General features: G+C 42.1%; 1 protein-coding gene across 1 annotated transcript in view; it reads left to right on the top strand.

Annotated features, from left to right (window-relative positions):
- LOC147631951 (transmembrane 9 superfamily member 1-like) overlaps positions 1–10,662 on the top strand; it is a 32,964-nt gene extending 22,302 nt beyond the window's left edge. The window contains exons 9-13 of the mRNA XM_086808488.1: positions 8,899–8,993; positions 9,103–9,233; positions 9,407–9,649; positions 9,747–10,020; positions 10,137–10,662. Coding sequence (XP_086664614.1) covers positions 8,899–8,993; positions 9,103–9,233; positions 9,407–9,649; positions 9,747–10,020; positions 10,137–10,204 — 811 coding nt within the window. The 3' untranslated portion in view covers positions 10,205–10,662. The remainder of the gene's footprint in view (positions 1–8,898; positions 8,994–9,102; positions 9,234–9,406; positions 9,650–9,746; positions 10,021–10,136) is intronic.
- Positions 10,663–18,728: the final 8,066 nt, after the last annotated feature.

Genomic DNA, 18,728 nt, shown 5'->3' with positions numbered 1-18,728 from the left:
GGGGTTGACTACTTGATGCTCATTGACTGTGGGGAGCCCTCTTGTTATAAGGAGGCTTTACAGAGGGCAGACAAGGCTCTTTGGGAGCGTGCTATGAAGTCAGAGATGGATTCTCTGCACAAAAATGGAACATGGAAGTTGGTGCATTTGCCTACAGGCAAGAAAGTTTTGCCATGCAAGTGGGTTTACAGGCTCAAAGTTGCACCTGATGCAAAGCCAAGATACAAAGCCAGGTTAGTGGCTAAGGGCTTCAAGCAGGAATATGGTGTGGACTTTGATGAGATCTTCTCTCCAGTGGTCACATGGTTGTCACGGTACGAAAATACGATACCGTACGATACGATACCGTACGGGAATTTTTGGTACGATATGAAATTTTCGGATACCGTACGATAAAATACGGTTTTTATTTTTTACACTTACAACCTATGGAGCTTCAAGCTTGAATGTGAGGGAAGGTTGGGAGAGGAGGAGTCTACAGTGCTTGAGGAACCAGAACATGGATATGTGTCTCTCCCGATTGGATCTCTCGATTGTCTCCAAAAGAGAACCTGGATGGGTAATGCAATACCAAAGGTCTCCCAGTGTAGCGTTTATGACTAAGGAACCGTCCTTGCACAAATACGAGGAGTGCATCTAGGGTGATAAGTTTAGGGACTCCTCTCTAGATCAAAATGGCCATGTCCAAATCTTCTCCCTCGTGCATAACTTGAGAATCTAATTGTCTAGCCTACCTATACCAGGGATCCCCAAGTGATGTAGCAAGATTCTCTCATCCTACCAATCAAGTGTACACTACCAGTCTACCTCGCCATATTTTTTAGGTCTCTCAACAACCCCATATGGAATATTGAGTGGAAAGTTACGAAGTATTGCGAGCATTTGGGATCTTCGTAAAGCAGGGTTTCTATATTTTTTTTAGCATTTGGAATTTTTTTTCCAAGGGAAAAAATTTTTGGGGAAAAAATAAAATAAAATAAAAATTGTACCGTACGATATCGTACGAATTCGCATGGTATCGTACCGTACGAACCGTACCGTACGAACCTGTTCGTACGCGTACGAGAAACAACTATGAGTGGTCAAAATGACCACACTTAGAGCTGTATTAGCTTTGATTGCTCATGATGATCTGGATTTGATTCAGATGTATGTGAAGACTGCTTTTCTTCACGGTGATCTCCATGAGGAGATATATATGCAATAGCCAGAGGGTTATGCAGTAAATGGAAAGGAGAAGCTTGTATGCAAGCTGAAAAAGAGTCTTTATGGGCTCAAACAGGCACCAAGGGAATGGTTTCATAAATTTGATACATTCATGAAATCCCAGGATTTCAGGAGGAGTGACATAGATCACTACTTATACACCAAGAAAGCTTTGGATGGCAGTCTTTTAATCCTCATCTTGTATGTTGATGATATGTTGATTACCGGGAAATCTCGTAAAGAGATGGATGCCTTGAAGAAGAGGCTGCATCAAACCTTTGATATGAAGGATTTGGGTGATGCAAATCACATTTTGGGTATGCGGATACTTCGGGACAGAAATCAGCATGTGTTGTATTTGTCTCAGAAGGAATACATTGACAAAGTTTTGCAGAGGTTCAATGGAAGAAGACTAGTACTCCTTTGCCTCCATATGTGAAACTCAGTGCTATGGACAGCCCACAGTCGGATAGTGATAGGGCTGACATGGCCAAGATTCCGTATGCTTCAGCTTGTGGCAGTCTCATGTATGCCATGGTTGCTACCAGGCTGGACATTGCATTTGCAGTGGGAGTGGTTACTAGATACATGGCCAACCCTGGCAAGAAGCATTGGGAAGCAGTGAAAGGTGTCATGAGATACCTGAAGGGCACACAGGATATGTGCATCTGCTTTGGCAAACACGATGCATTAGTGCATGGTTACACGGATTCGGATTATGCCGGTCATCCAGATAATCGGAAGTCTACTACCGGTTATGTGTTTACATTCACAGGAGGTGCTGTGTCATGGATATCCAGGATGCAGAAGTGCACTGCCTTATCTACTACAGAGGCCGAGTATATTGCAGCCACAGAGGCTTGCAAGGAGGCATTATGGCTATCTCGGTTAGTGGTTGATTTGGGTTATACAGGGGATATTCCATTGTTGCATTGTGACAGTCAGAGTGCCATCCAGTTGGCAAAGAACCTTGTCTTTCATGCAAAGACGAAGCATGTAGATGTGAAGTATCACTTCATCAGAGAGGTGATAGAGAACAAGCTGATTCAGCTTGTCAAGATTCATACGGATGACAACCCGGCTGATCTGTTGACAAAGAGTTTGCCTCCAGAGCGGTTTGCTCATTGCAGACACTTGATGGGCATTGGATGAGGCCAGTTTCAGCCTTGATATGGCCTTGTATATTATCATGTACTATGTGCACTAGAGCAAATATACATGTGTGATAGGGGAGTCACGCACTCATATGCTTTGTGAGTTGACTTATCCCCATACGTCTCTCTCTCTCTCTCTCTCTCCCTTCTTCTCTGTGTGTGTCTCCCACATGAAACCCTAACTGTTTGAGCTGAGCTTCTTTAGCTCCTTCATTTCCTAGGATAGAGCACGGGAGTCTCTGGCTCCAAGAACTCGACCAATGCGCCCAAGCTTACTCCAGACTAGAAAGCTCAGACAGGCAGGATCAGTGGCAAATTGAGTACTGAGGAGATAGCTCAATACAAGAAGGAGGGTTGTTTCTTTTGTGATACAAAAGGACACACTTCTAGGGAGTGTCCTAAGAAGACTACTGTCACAATTCTTTAGAGATCTGTGCTATGCGGAAGGATTTCCTGGAGCATGATGGATTCATTCGTGTAAGAGTTGTTGACTTTAATGAGTGAATAGAGTTGGTGACTCTATCTGAAGAACTAGGGATAGCCACTGGGGTCTGCGGGAGCCGGGCTCACCACGGAAGCCGTGGAGGCTGGGGTGGGTGTCTGTGGAGTGATAGTTGTCACAGGCGGGCACGTGAATACATAAAATCAGTGGCCCAAATCACAGTATACATTCAACATCCATTCCTTTAAATACATTGCATTTTATAAACCGCCTCATTTAAACAAACTACGATTTTTCATAAACTATGTGTTAATAAAAGCACAGTTCAATAGATTGCACATTCTTTGTTTTCCTAGAAAAAAGACCAGTGACTTTAACTAGCATGTTAACTAGCATACAAGTGACTGTTAACTAGCATACACCTGACTAATAACTAGCATTAAAGGAGATGTTTTTTAATACAATTTAAAAAAGAACCCTCAACAGTTACTCCCACGTCTTCCCTCCCACTCTCCGTCTCTATAACAAACACCTGCAAGAAAGTCCTCTCTCTCTCTCTCTCTCTCTCTCTCTCAAGACAGTCTTCCGTACGGAAAGGGCTCACTATGAATTTGTGGTCATGCCTTTTGGCTTGACAAACGTCCCAGCCACATTCAAACGCATGATGATGCATGTGTTCAGGGACTTAATAGGCAAGTGTGTGTTCATATTTTTGGACGACATACTAGTATTTTCAGCTACCATCGAAGAAAGTCTTGAAGTTGCTGGAAAGCAATAAGCTCTACGTCAATGAGAAGAAGTCGGAATTTTGTTTGTTCGAGGTTCACTACCTTGGATACATTATCAGTGCCGAGGGCATCCGACTTGATCCGGCCAAGGTGGCCGAGATTATCAATTGGGAAGTACCACAAGCTGCTTTTGACATCAGATTCTTTGTGGGTATATGCTAGGCATACTCCACCCACATAGACAAGTTTTTTGATCTCTCGGCGGATCTCACCGATCTACTAAAGGGTGTTGAGACTAGAAGGCATTCGGATTCGAATGACTCCACGGGCGTTGGAGGCATTCAAGAACCTCAAGGTGGCTTTGTTAGAAGCGCCTTGTCTAGCGCTTGTCTCGTGGAATGAGCTGTTCCAAGTGAACACCGATGGGAGTAACATTACAATTGGAGGTGTATTACAACAGAATGGCCATCTAGTAGCTTACATGTCTCGTAAGTTATTGCCCACATAAAAGAATTACTCGGTCTACGATCAGGAACTCCTCGCAGTTATTGAGGTCCTGAAACATCGAAAACATTTCCTCTATGGTCAGAAGTTGAGGTTTACATTGACCATTAGGTATTACACCGGATTCAGACAATGCCAAGTGCACAGTGGAGTGACCGTTAGCTCTGTTGGAGCTAGATTTTCTAGCAATTTGGCGGTATGATCGAGTATCTCTCAGGAAAGGCCAATCCAGTGGTCTATGCTTTGAGCAAGAAGGGACAAATGACGTTGATTCAGACCAATAGACTTGACCTCGTTGGTACGGGACTAGATGACATGAAGCACATGCATGTGGATTCCGAGGAATTTCGTACACAGTGGGAACATGCATTGGATGCCACATGACCATTTCACTTTTTGATACGCGATTGTTGACTTTTTTACAAAGGCCGACTTTGTGTCATGAAGTCGTTCAGGGAAGCTCTTCTTCATGATGTCCATGACACCATCACTAGTGGTCGTTGGGGCATGAATTCGACTCTAGAGAAGTTAGAAAGGCAGTATTATTGGCCAAGAATGAGGCGAGATGTGCTTGCACATGTGCAACAGTGTGGCGTTTGTTAGAAAGTGAAAGCTTATCGTGGAAAGAAGAAAGGGTTGTTACAGCCTTGACCAATTTCCGAAGGTCCTTTCCAAGATATATCAATGGACTTTGTCATGAATCTACCTCCTAGTCCGAGTAAGCGTCAGTGCTTGACTATTATTGATGGATTTAGCAAATTTGTTATGCTTATCCCATGCAGGGCTAATGTGATCGACGAAGATGTTGCCCATTTGTTCATTAGGCATTGGTACCCGTGGCGGGATTCTTAGGACCATAGTGTCAGACCGAGATGCCAAGTTTACCAGTCATTTTTGCAGGTCATTGTTTGATAACTTTGGTACTAAATTGAATTTTTCCAGTGCATTTCACCCACAAACTAATGGCTAGACAAAAATCTACAACCAGTTGGCCTTTGATGTGTTGAAGTGTTATGTCCACGATCAGCAAGGTAAGTGGGAATCGTATTTGCCTTTAGTTCAAGTTGTTTTGAATGATTCCTTTTCTTCAACTATTGGCAGGACTCCATATGAAGCATCGTTTGGAAGACCATTCTAGTCACTATTGACCAGAATCTTGTCTTCAGTACCTTAAGCGAACATAATGACAGAGTCCTACCGGGAGATTTTGGAGTCAGGGCTAAAGCGCAAAAGGCCTACACTCGACAAGCCAACAAAGACCAAAGGGATGTGAAGTTCACGGAAGGAGATTGGGTTTATCTTCGGATCATGAAGCAAAGACTGAAACTGGTGGGCAAGCGATGCCCAAAGTTATCATTCAAGAGCTTTGGACCTTTTCCTATCCAGAGAAAGATCAACGAGGTTTCAATGAAGTTGAAGTTACCTCCGATCTGGACTATGCACGATGTGTTCCATGTAAGTTGGCTAAAACGGTATGCAGGTCCAATCCCTTTAGAAGTGAAAGACGAAGCCGAACCAGATATTGTTAATGAAGCTGAACTGATGGTTTCAGAACAGATCCTTATGCACCGCTTCAAGCATGGCTCAGGCCGAAGACAAAGACAGTTTCTCTCGAAGTTTCAAGCTAAGGAACCCACGAAGCGGTATGGTTTGACAAAGAGTTCTTCGACGACTATCTGGCTTTATTGACGGACTATTTGGAGGCTATGCAGCTTTCGTCAAGTTAAGCAGAAGGGGATGTCACGTGCATCCTGTTCTTGGATGCCACGTAGACATATCTGAACACGGTGTAGAATCTGGAGTGGAAACTAGTCCTATGTGAGCCCAGTTCGGGAGAGTCAGCCAGGGTTCCACTCTATGCGTCCGAGGTCAGGTGTGCATTGTCCTGCACATGAAGCAGTGCCAGCCCGTACTGTGATTCTCCCTCTGGAATGATGTCAGGTGATCTGAGTATCTGGTTTGTGATCGGGTGCCGGACATCTGTAGATGCACACAACACCGGATTTTCCACAAAGCCTCAGCACAAATCTTGCACACGTGAACTATCTCGTGCCAAGATACAAATACACCACCAAAGTCCATTTGATAAACTGTCTCAAAACAGTTCCATAATCAGCTCATAAACTGTCCATAAAACAGGCCGGTACGGAGCCCAAAACAGCCCCGAATTTCGTGCCAAATCAGTCCCAAAACAGAGCCATAAAATCAGCCCTAGAAGAGCTCTCAAATCAGCCCAAAATAGTCCCGAAACAGTCCCAAAACAGCCCAGAAAAGATTGGACCAGCCGTGTCAAGCTCCGGGAGAAAGCGACCAGCCATGTGGCTGCCTTGGAAGAAGTCGACCAGCACTATGGGATGCCTGGAAGAAGTCGACCAGCCTAGTAGAAGTCATGGAGCAAGTCGGCGAGGTGAAACAATCCCAGATATGCTGTAAGGCCAGCGCAAGAGAGAAGAGAGAGGGTGAACTGTAGTTGGCCAGCAGAGAGAAGCCTCCAAAAGGATGCGCATGGCAAAAAGAGAGAGAGCCAGCCCCTTCTAATAAAATCAATAGGCCAAATTTGCCTTGCTTTTCCCCTTTTTCTCAAAATAGCTGGACTTTGCCCAAAATATCAACTTTATGCTTTCGTTGGCTTGTACTCCAAGTTTTGGCCCAAAAATATCAACTTTTATGCTTTTCTTGGCTTGGTGCCCAAGTTTCATATAGGCTCCTTCTTTTGTCCACCTGTCCATGCCCAAAAAAGTAATATGACCAGCCCTTCATGTGGAAACACTAACTTACAAATATAATAAGTCACTTTAATGATAAAATCTCATGGTGCTCATGCTGTATGGCCATCTTTCAAGCCAAACCATGCCAGTAAAGTGCTCTAGCTTTGTTCTGTGGAAAATCCCCGTTCACACCTAGGTTCCGCTAAGCGTCTGAAACGCTGATCAAGACTGGTGGAGGGACCAAATGGTGATAGCTAAATTGATGCATGATTGGAAAACGTACAACCCAAAGGTAGTTGTTTTTGGTCTAGATAGGAAAACATAGCCAAGTGGTTCTTCAACGTCAAGTATCTCCGTGGAGCCATGGGATATGGTGGGGATGAAGCCCGAGATGCTCAAACACTGTTGCCATGATACAAGGATGAGGGGAGGAAATAGGTGTTGCAAACTCTTGCCTCTTTGGAGGCATGTTGGCTAGGATCTATGTACATGTCGATACATCTACAGAAAACTCTGTTACAACAACTTATTTGCTGTACTAATTCTTTCTATTTGCTACTTCCCTTAGTGCTAGGCTTCATTATGGTTGAGTGTGCCCTGCATCTCTGGAGGTTTGACAGAAACTCAGTACGAAGGGCTTTGTGTGAATATATGCTCTTGTGTGTGTGTGTGTGTGGAGTGCGTGTGTGAGAGCATATCTTGATGTAGAGTTCTACACCCAATATTGGGCACTGACGACGTTAGTGGGGATGTCGTAGTATCTAGTCCATACTATGCATAATGGAGTTGATAGTTATATAGTCTTGTGGGTTGACTACCATGAGTATATAACATGCACGTTCCTAAAAGGTGAATTTGGGCACGTTCTTGGATTCATCTAGGTATATAACATCTCTTTTTCTTTTCTTTGTTCATCTCTGTGTTTTGTAGAGTTCTTATTACAAGTAGTTCTTCCGCATGTGACATTAGATCGTGGGCTGGCCAAGGAGATCTTCAATAGCGTTGGGCTACGAGTTGACATCGTCACTCTCGGCCATCTTTTGAACTCGAGATTCAGTTGTAACACTTCTTTCTTGTACATAATATAGACAATAGTTTATGTATGTGTGATTTTACTGCACTCTTTTCTATCTCTGAAAACCCTAGCACATAGGCCCAAGTGTTGTACAGGTTTTGTGGTTCAAGTCTTCCTCAGCTCATTCATTTTTTTGTTAAACAATTGAAGTCGAGGTAGATAGACCTCAAGGCTCATATATGTGTGTGTGCACACATACACATACACACACACATTTACATGTTTATGTTTGTATACTTACATACGCACATATGTACAGGCATGCATGAATGTGCTCATGTGCACGAAGTACTTTAACTTTTTTTTTTTTGAAACTAAAACCCCAAGAACCTTGAAATGAAATAACTTTGAAACTTTACTTGTTTCACTGGATGAAAGCATTTCTTGTATAGTGCTAGTTTTATGTGCCCGATCAGCATTTTAAAGTTTGAAGGTGTTAATTCCATGTGTTCACTGCCCTAGCCCTAGGCCAGTCGGGATGTAAAATATTCCAAGTCTTCATGCCCTTGGCTAAGCCTTAAACCTAATTCTGGGTTAATCCTAACCCTAACCTTGGGTTATTCCACGTATTAATTCCACGTGTTCCCTGCCCTAGCCCTAGGCCGGCTGGTGCTATAGGAATCAAGATGACTGGGTGGGATTTTCTTATTACAGAGGATGTGATTATGTTCTCCTAGTTGCTTCAATAAGAGAAGAACACATCCTCAAATTGGTGAACTTTTCTGTTTGTCAGAGGAAGCCCCCTTCAAGACTGAGTTCTGCAGCTCATGTACGGGATAGACATCGTCTTCCACGTTGAACCCACAAAAGGGCCGTATTGCTTCGTATGCGTGGGTAAGCTTAGCGATGTAACTATGTGAACCGTAACCTGAATTGCCTAAGACAGGAGGGAAGCAATGTAATGCAAAGTGTGGAATGATTTAACGCATAAATATCAAAGACAGCACACCCTCACAGGCCACGGCATCTGGTAGACCATTTGCTTTTCTAAAAGGCGCATATCTAGTAAAGGGTCATCACTGCTTCCTCCATAGATGTCCATGTTGATATTAATTAGTCACTTACTCTGTTTCTTGTCTAGACGTGGAGCGATCGTGACAGTATTCATCGTATGTTATGCATTTACATCCTTCATAGCTGGATATGTGAGTGGCGGCCTCTACTCGCGGAATGATGGTATAAATAAATCTATTCCAGATCTGGCTTTGAAATTATCTATGAAGTGTATTGCAGATTTTCTAGCTTTGCTTTCTAAAGCAGCTAATACTTTTCTGATGCTCTACAGGCAAATATTGGATCAAGTCCATGCTTCTCACAGCTTCCCTGTTTCCGTTCATGTGTTTTGGCATTGGTTTTGCATTGAATATGGTAGCAATTTTCTATCGTTCTTTGGCAGCTATCCCCTTTGGCACCATGGTAAGTTTGTTTTATCTTGCTTTGCTTTTGGTAAAAAATGGGCCATTGATCAATGGTACCTCTGTATAAGCACTTACAATGTGTCTCAACTTCCTTACAGTGATCATGCAGATGATTGTTTTAAGGAAGACGGATTATTAAAGTTGCTTTGGATGCTTTGTGTTATGCTCTAGGTGGTGGTTTTCATCATATGGGCTTTTATCTCTTTCCCTCTAGCACTGCTTGGTACAGTGATTGGTAGGAATTGGAGTGGTGCTCCAGACAATCCTTGTCGTGTCAAGACAATTCCTAGACCTATTCCTGAGAAAAAGTGGTACTTGACACCCTTTATGATATCACTGATGGGAGGGTTATTGCCATTTGGAAGCATCTTCATTGAGATGTACTTCATCTTCACATCCTTCTGGAACTACAAGGTATGCAGTTTGCCATAGGCTGTCCACATTGTAGCAGTTGTATGGGGTTCATTGAAGCTCTTGTTTATCTCATATTCTCATGTTCCTTGTGTTCCAGGTTTATTATGTGTACGGATTTATGCTATTGGTCTTTGTGATTCTCATTATTGTGACCATTTGTGCCACGATAGTGGGAACATACTTTTTGCTCAATGCTGAAAATTACCATTGGCAATGGACGTCCTTCTTTTCTGCGGCATCAACTGCTGTGTATGTATACTTTTACTCTATCTACTACTACTACATGAAGACCAAGATGTCCGGTTTCTTCCAGACGAGTTTTTACTTTGGCTACACCCTTATGTTCTGCCTTGGACTTGGTATTTTGTGTGGTAAGCACTTGTTTTTTCCTTTTCCCTTGAAGCTCTTTCTGTAAGTGGGGAAAGTCTTCCCTGCAGTTGTGGTCTCTGTACTCATTGACTTAAAGCTTTTATTCTGTGTATATCAGGTGCTGTTGGCTATCTTGGTTCTTCCATGTTTGTGAGGCGGATTTACAGGAACATCAAGTGTGATTGAAACTTTATGAGCCAATCAAGCGATGAATGCTATATAAAGCAAGCTTATTCGCTTTGATAGGTCAAAGAACAGTTGCTGATACCATGTAAAAGCTGGCTGCATCCTATAGCCATTTCGAAAGGTTTTTTTTTGGGGAACCCAAAACTCACACATCTTAAGTTGCCTGAGCTTGCTGTCATACTACAACATCATCTGTATCAATGTATCTCTTGCGGATGATTAGAAATGGGACATCTGAATGAAGGAAGCCTTGAGGTGCCTTACATTGGTATTTTGACATGTCGGAAGAAGCTCTGGCCTCAAGGCCAAGGTAGCCCAGTTTAAATTGGTTGCTGAATGATGGTTCAGCTTGTTGAAAGCACATATTGAGGCTGCTTGTGAGGCTTGGGGTATGTGGGTACTTGTGATATTGTCAGAAATGGTTGAGTAAAAGCAAAGTGATGTTTATCTTGACCTTACGTAATGAGTTTGAAGCTCTTCACGCAATGAGGTTCAGGTTGGTAATTGGTGGTATTGACATTTGACATTAGACATGATGGCTGAGTTGAGGCAAGGGAATGTTATCGGGTCCTTGCGTCATTAGTTGTGAATTGTGTCATTCACAAGGATGCACGTGGTCTTTAAACAAGCTTTGTTCTAAATCTAAGTACAAATCATAGGTGAGTTGTTGGCGGTTAACTGTCTCATACACTCTTAGGGCCTTGAATAGACGTTAATAAATCTATAATAATAGATGTTAAGCTTGCATAGGCGCTTCTGAACAACCTTCAAACAACGTTGATTTGAGGTGCAAAGACTATGCACGTGGGAGACTCAATTAATATACACTCCATTGGTTTAGCCTGCACACGCATCAAACAGAGGTTTCACACTTGGGTGCTATATTTTCAGCAGTCAACATATAGCTGCAAGTGCTTGTGCTACTTAATCAAGTCAGCCGGCTCAGGCATGGCCTTGATCAGTTAAATGACGTATTGTAGCAAGGGGTTGTACTCAATTCAGATTATGTTCATAAGCTTTTGTATCCAGGGACAGCTTTCCTAGGGCTTGGGCTAGAGTGTTTTTGGGTTTTTGAGCTTCTACGGTAGCAGCCTCTGTGTGTGGGGGGGGGGGGGGGGGGGGTGGGGGGCGGGTTAGTTTTTGTAGTCAACAAAGGTAGTGTTAATTTTTCATATTTATTTGCTCAATCCAAGTCCTTTAAGATTGAGCACACTTACAATTAACCTCAAAGAGTGGGGGATTTAGCTTCACACTATCATGGATCTCTAGACAATTTTACGAACGAAGAGAAAACATTAGCTATGCAAATCAAAGAACAGGACGTTCACATGACAATAAAATTTTGCATATCCTCACCCTTGTACGCAACATCCACTTGGCAATATCAAACTAAGAAGCCAAAGCATTCATGGTTTATCCTTGAGTGACTTCTAGGTCTTAGAGATAATGTCATCTTAGTGATTGCATTTGTCTTGTTTTGTCCTATAGGCCGTACTACATCATCATATGTATCAATGCATCTCTTGCGGATGATTAGAAATGGGACACTTGAATGAAGGGAGCCTTGAGGGTGCCTTACATCGATATTGACATGTTGGAAGAAGCTCTGGCCTCCAGGCCAAAGTAACTTAGCTTTAAATTGGTTGCTGAATGATAGTTCAGCTTGTTGAATGCACATATTGAGGCTTCTTGTTAGGCTTGGCTGTTTGTGGGTGATATTGTCAGACATGGTTGAGTAAAAGCAAAGTGATGTTTATCTTGACCTTATGTTTCAAGATTCTTGTTTTCTTCACGCAATGAGGTTCAGGTACATGATGGCCGAGTTGAGGCAAAGGGAATGTTATCTGGTCTTGAAATAAGCTTTGTTCTAAATCTAAGTACAAATCATAGTTGAGTTGTTGGCGGTTAAGCGTACCATACACCCTTAGGCCCTTTAATAGACGTTAATAAATCTATAATAGATGTTAAACTTTGCATAGGCGCTTCTGAACAACCTTAAAACACCAACTACCCCTCTATGATTTGAGGCTATGCACGTAGCACACGCATCAAACCGAGGTTTCACACTTGCGTGCTATACTGTCAGTAGTCAACGTATAGCCGTAAGTCTCTGTCTCTCTCTCTCTCTCTCTCCCTCCACTGTCCCATGGATATTGCCAACTTCTTGGCTCAATGCAATCTCACGGTAGCCATGGTTGTGTACATACCAGAGGTCATGGATACCCCCCCCCCCTCTCTCTCTCTCTCTCTCTCTCTCTCTCTCTCTCTCTCGTGCCTTGTCCTGTGGACATTGTGAGCTTCTTGGCTCAATGCAATGATGCACTAGCCATGGCGGTGTACATAGCAGAGGCCATGAAGAACTCGGCACGACCATTTGGACTCTTAGATACGTGACATTTGTTCCATTACTCGATGTATCGACATTTAGGACACACTTGCATTCACTTTTTGATTCACATAATTAACTTTTATATTTCATTATGATAAGAGAGGTGCATTGAGGGTTGAAGATGGGCGAATTTCCAAGTGGGAGATAGGTATATTTGCTCAATGTAAGTCCTTTAAGATTGAGCGCACTTACAATTAACCTCATAGAGTGGGGGATTTAGTTTCACACTATCATAGATCTCTAGACAATTTTACAAAGGAAGAGAAAACATTAGCTATGCAAATCAAAGTTTCACCCTTGTATGCAACATCTTCTTGGCAATACCAAACTAAGAAGCCAAATCATCATGGTTTATCCTAGAGTGACTTCTAGGTCTTAGAGATAATGTCATCTTATTGATTGAATTTGTCTCGTTTTGCCCTATATGCCTTCATGGCTGTTAACACGATCATCACCATATTCTCTCACCCTTAATGTTGTTTCTTAGATGAGAGTATGAAGATTTTAGAATATGCCTTTGGGATCCAAAGCACTTAAAATGTGTGAAATGGAAGCAACCTTTATGGTGAAGGTGTGAAGTGCCAGGCAAGGGTGAATATGCAAGTATGGAGAGATTCCTAGTTGAGGATTGGAAGATGAGTATGTTATAAGGACTTTGGGACAACAAATAGGTTGTATGCAACAATGTGGAGCACTAATGTGATTTTGTATCCAGATTTTGGAATATTAGTGAAATACATATTGGGAGGGAGATCTCTTACACAAAGACTCCAAAGTTATAAAAGAGGACTACCCACATGTATAAGTCGCACTTGGTTCTTTACTTATTGTGCACATAACAAGGGGGTTTATTTTTTATGCAAGCTTTCAATTGCGAGATTTTTTTTTCAATCCTAAAATTTTGCGAGCTTTTTACTCAAAATTAAGATAAATTTTCCTCATCACTGGTTCACTAATCACTATTAGCCTCACCAACAACCCATCAAATAGCCAATGGCCCAAATCCACCCCAAAAATAAATAGATTTTCTTTAATTTGGGCCTAATTTGATCTCTACTTGTCCAAACCCGAAATGGCTTGGCACATTCATTGGTCATGGTATGTCCATATAGGATCTAGGGCTCTGTCCTAATTTGATATCGTTTGATGTGTTTTGGAAGGGTTGCAAGAGACTTTCAGATCAGGGCCGTTTTTGGGACCAGCATGGGAAAAAATATCAATGATATCTCTTGGAAGGATGGTACAAAGTAACGTCTAGTGGGCTAGAAGGTTTCAAGGGGGTATCCTCAACATTCTAACAAGGGGGTTTCAAGGGGGTATCCTCAACATTCTAACAAGCCACATCTTAATCGGGGTCCATCAGCTCCTAATATCCTTCCAAAAAAAGCTGTTGGACCATTAAAACAACCCGTTTGGGCATCTTGAAATCGGATATATCTTCTTGTAGAATGGATTTCATAGCTCTAGAAGTTCGCCTATATGTCCTTCACAATGTCTCAATGAAAAAAGGTCAGCTGATGCAAATATGCTCCCACTACAGATAATCCTCAAAGATTATGGAAAAATGGATTGCGAAAAAATGGATTGCATAGCCATGATCCTCATGAAAAATTGGACATTTTATTTTTTTGGGGTGATGCGATCGAACATTGTTAAGGTGCTCAACCATTACCCAGACATTGGACATTTTATTTTTTTGGAGTGATGCGATTGGACATTGTTAAGGTGCTCAACCATTACCTAGAAAAACACATCAATAGATCAGGGCAGAGCCCTGGATCCTGTATGGATGTACCATGACCACTTTTCCAATCCACCAAAACAAACAGATTTCCTCGAATTAGGACCTAATTTAATCTCTACTTATCCAAGCCGAAAACAACTTGGCACTTGAATTGGCCATGGCATGTCCATACAGGATCCAGGGCTTCATCTTGATCTGATGTCGTTTAATGTGTTTTTTTTTTGGGTTTTCAGCGGTCACTAAGTTGGACATATCTTCATGTGGAATGGTCCAAACACAATATTTCAAATCTCAAGTTTGTAAAAATTCCATTAACAATGCCATAAGTCCATATTGCACTCTGTGATCTATGTTCATGCAAATAGACCCAATAAACCAATGCAAAATACCAAGCAATTGGCATGGAAGTTGTTGGGCTACCTTTATGGCTTCCTCCTGCTTTGAAGGAGATTGCTTGCGCGATTGGCCTGGTACTATATTTACCTAAGGAAGATGCGGGTAATCGGCATGGTAACAACATGTGTATTGCTTGGAATAGAGCTATAGAAACTCCTAAGTTTGTAGAGGTGGATTTAGGTGACTAAGGCAAGATGGAGTTGATTGTTCAAGCTAGATGTAAGCATACCAGAATCAAAGTCAGGCATGTTTTCTAATAGTCATGAATAATGCCATACATTGATATTTGGCACAAGAGGATTGGACATGTGAAATCTATGTAGGCACTTAGAGGTTCACTATCATTTCATCAGGGAGAAAGTGATGGTTGGATGGATAGATTTGACATATGTGAAGACTAAAGAGTAGGTTGTGGATATATTTACCAAACCATTTGGTAAAGAGAAGTATGAGTACTTTAGAGACAGACTTGGAGTACATGAGATGAACATGGAGAGCTTTTGAGGAGGTGTGTTAAGAATGCAACCTCATCAGGAACTGGTGCCTAGCAGTGTGTGGACAATAATGGCCATGCCCAACTGGTCAGGTGTGTGGACATTAGCATTAGGTTTATTTTATTATGCACTTATCATTATGTAGTGTGTTGTGTTTTGTGGAGTACAATGAAGGACAACTATGGAGTTTCTCTACTTTGTGTGTGTTGATAGAATTGTTTCTTCAGTTCTCTCAAAAGCTTGTTTCATATTTGAGAGGTCTTTTCTTAATTGCCTAAAAATTAAGATTTACAATGCAGTGACACAATGGAATCAAAGGTGTTTGAGAATTAGGTTTAATAATTAATGAGTTGATAGTCTGCACAATTTGCCCCTATCATAGACTCACGAATCACCTCCTCCACATCATTGTCTGATTTGTCTCCTTTTGGAGGATATCCTTCAGTTGGAATTCTCTCATCCTTTCCTTGGATAGCTTGCTCTGTAAGTTAGAAGATAACACCACCAACTCCAATGTGGGCGCTACCACAGATGTAGCCATTACTTCAGAGACAACTGGATCACAATAAGTCTCAACATTACCCTCCATTACTTGCTTTGCATTTTTGTGCTTTATGACCTCGATGTGGCTCGTAAACTCTCTTTTTACCTCTTCCAATATTCACTACAATAGAAGCACAAGAATCACTTACAAGGTGCCTGCATGACCATTCGACATTTACATCACTGGTGGGTTTGGTAGTTAGCACCGACATATCTTCGCTATAGAGTCTATAGCTCGACTACACCGACTAGTCCACACGCACCCACTCCACTGAGCATATTCACATTATGGACCGCTTGTATATACTCTATTATGTGTGTAGTCACTTTATCTTCTTTGTGGACCTCTTTCGTGTCTGAAGAAGAAGAAGAATGTTTAGCCTCTCACCTTGTGTGTTATCTTCTAGGGTTTGTGTGAGTGTGTGTGTGCTTGTAAGAGCTCAGGCTCTCTTCTCCCTTGCATCTTTTCATGGTATCAGAGCCTCGTTCATGCTAAGGGATGAGCAGCAAACACAAGCGGTACGAGGATAAGAGCTTCATCTACTCTTCCCCCTTTGTGTTGGCTACTACACCCTTGTCAGGAGCTCTTCGAGAGGCACTGATAAACGAAATCTGAATGAGGAGCCTTCCTCGCGGTGGGAGCAGAGTTACATGGCAATTATAAAGTCCGTTGGACAGAATTTTTCGGGCCGAAATCGCGTTTCGGGCGCGTTTGGACTATCGTTTTTCAGTTTGTAGGTGTTCACGGGCACTACGGGTAAGTTTCGATTCTCTGTAGAACTCTGTTTTTGGAACTACAGGAAGGGCAATTGGTTGTGTAGACACTGTGTGTATTACAAAGAGGTCTCAAAGTTGCCATTGGGTGTATGTATGTAAATTGAGGTCACTCGTTGTGACAATTTGGATGTAGTATAGTATCGCTTACAGAAAATACAGTAGTTTATGTAGGTCAAACTAGAGTGTTGTTTTTGGTAAATTTGTGTTGTAGACAAGATGTCAAATGATGGAATAAACGAGATTTTTTGTAAAGAATCTTGACAAGAACAACTTCAATGCTTGGAGGTTTAGATTGAGAAATATCCTGATGGGAAAAGGCTATTGGGACTACATTGATGAAGGTGAACATGAGGATGCACCGGAGATACTAGAGATTAATCCAACTGCTGCAGATGTAAAAGAATTCAAGGATTGGAATCAAGGAACAAAGAAAGTCATATATTGGCTTTCTATCAGCATACATGACACTATGATTGGGCATATCCAGGATGCCAAGTCACCTAAGGAGGCATGGGACACCTTGGTGAAGCTGTATGAAACTAACACCAAGGCATGAAAGATTCAGTTGAAGATTGAGCTTCATACTATGGAGGCGAAAAATATTTTTGTGAATGATTATACTTTGAAGATCAAGAGCATTATGGAATCCATTGCATCAATTGGTGTTTCTTTCTGTTGATGATGATGATAAGGTGGAAGTGTGTCTACGTGGTCTCGGGCCACAATACAAGGTATTCAAGACCTCTATTCTTCAGACTCGGGAGAACATTACCAACTTCATAGATTTGGTGTCAATGCTTATCATTGAAGATAAGAATTTGGGTGAAGATCAATAGTCTTCACAAAACAAAAACAATTCAGAGCAACATGCCTTTTACACAAGTTTAAGTAGAGGAAGAGGTAGAGGTCGTGGACGTGGCCAAGGTGGTGGCTGAACAGGTAATCAGAATTATGGTTAGCAGTAACAGCAATAGTCCTCCCAGGATTCACAACAACAACACACAGGTGAAAGAGGCCAGTTTACAGGAAGGAGGAGTCAAAGAGGTCGTGGTAATTGGCAAAAGCAGCATACTAATACACGAGGTTGTTTTGACTGTGTGAGCTTGGACATGTGTAGGAAGATTGCTATAAGAAACATATTGACATGTGAAACGGAAAAGTGAAACAAAACAACTATGCATCCTCTAGCAGAAATAATGAGGATAATGAGAGGTTGTTTGTTATGTAACACGTGGTTAATGCTGTGTCTGGAAATGATGTAGCAACATGTAAGGATGATGTATGGTATATTGATTCACGTGCTTCGAACCACATGACAAGTCATGGTGAGAGTGGTTCAAGGAAATGAAGAGTCTCGAGGGCCACTGTTGATTATGCATTGTTTTATGCAGCAGGTGTACCATTGAAGCTACATGGGTACACAAATGCAGATTGGGCAAGTAGCATCTCAGACAGGAGATCTACTAGTGGATTTATGTTTTCATTGGAGAGTGCTATTGTGACATGGAGCAGCAAGTAGTACATAGGCAGAGTACTACAGAGGAGTTTCGGTGGCATCATGTGAGGTATCTTAGTTATGCAAGCTGCCTGTTGATTTGGGGTTGCATGTGGAGAGAAAGATTGTTATATATTGTGACAATCTTAATAGTATACAGTTAGCCAGGAACTCAGTTTTCCATGCGTGGACGAAACACATTGAGGTACATTACCACTTTATTAGGGAGAGAGTCTTGGCGGCAGGCGACATAGACTTGGCCTACGTTAGCACATAGGATCAGGTCGTTGACATCTTTACGAGCTGAGAAGCTCCGTAGATTTTTAGATATGCTTGGAGTTCATGAGCTGGGGTTGAGCTTGAGGTGCATGATTGTTCGACGTTTACATCATTGGTGGGTTTGGTAGCTAGCACAGACATATCTTTGCCAGAGATTCTACAGCTGGACTACACCGACTAGTCCACACCTACCCACTCCACTTAGCATGCTCACATTATGGACCGCTTGTATATACTCTATTATGTGTGTTATTCACTTTATCTTCTTTGTAGACCTCTTTCGTGTGTGAAGAAGAAGAAAAATTTTTAGCCTCTCACCTTGTGTGTTCCCTTCTAGGGTTTGTGTGAGTGTGTGTGTGTGCTTGGAAGAGCTCAAGCTCTCTTCTCCCCTGTATCTCTTGAGGGGG

Source organism: Cibotium barometz, chromosome 14 (assembly GCF_041138505.1).
Source record: "Cibotium barometz isolate CiBa-2024 chromosome 14, ASM4113850v1, whole genome shotgun sequence".
Taxonomy (NCBI): domain Eukaryota; kingdom Viridiplantae; phylum Streptophyta; class Polypodiopsida; order Cyatheales; family Cibotiaceae; genus Cibotium; species Cibotium barometz.
This window is presented reverse-complemented; position numbering and strand designations above follow the sequence as displayed.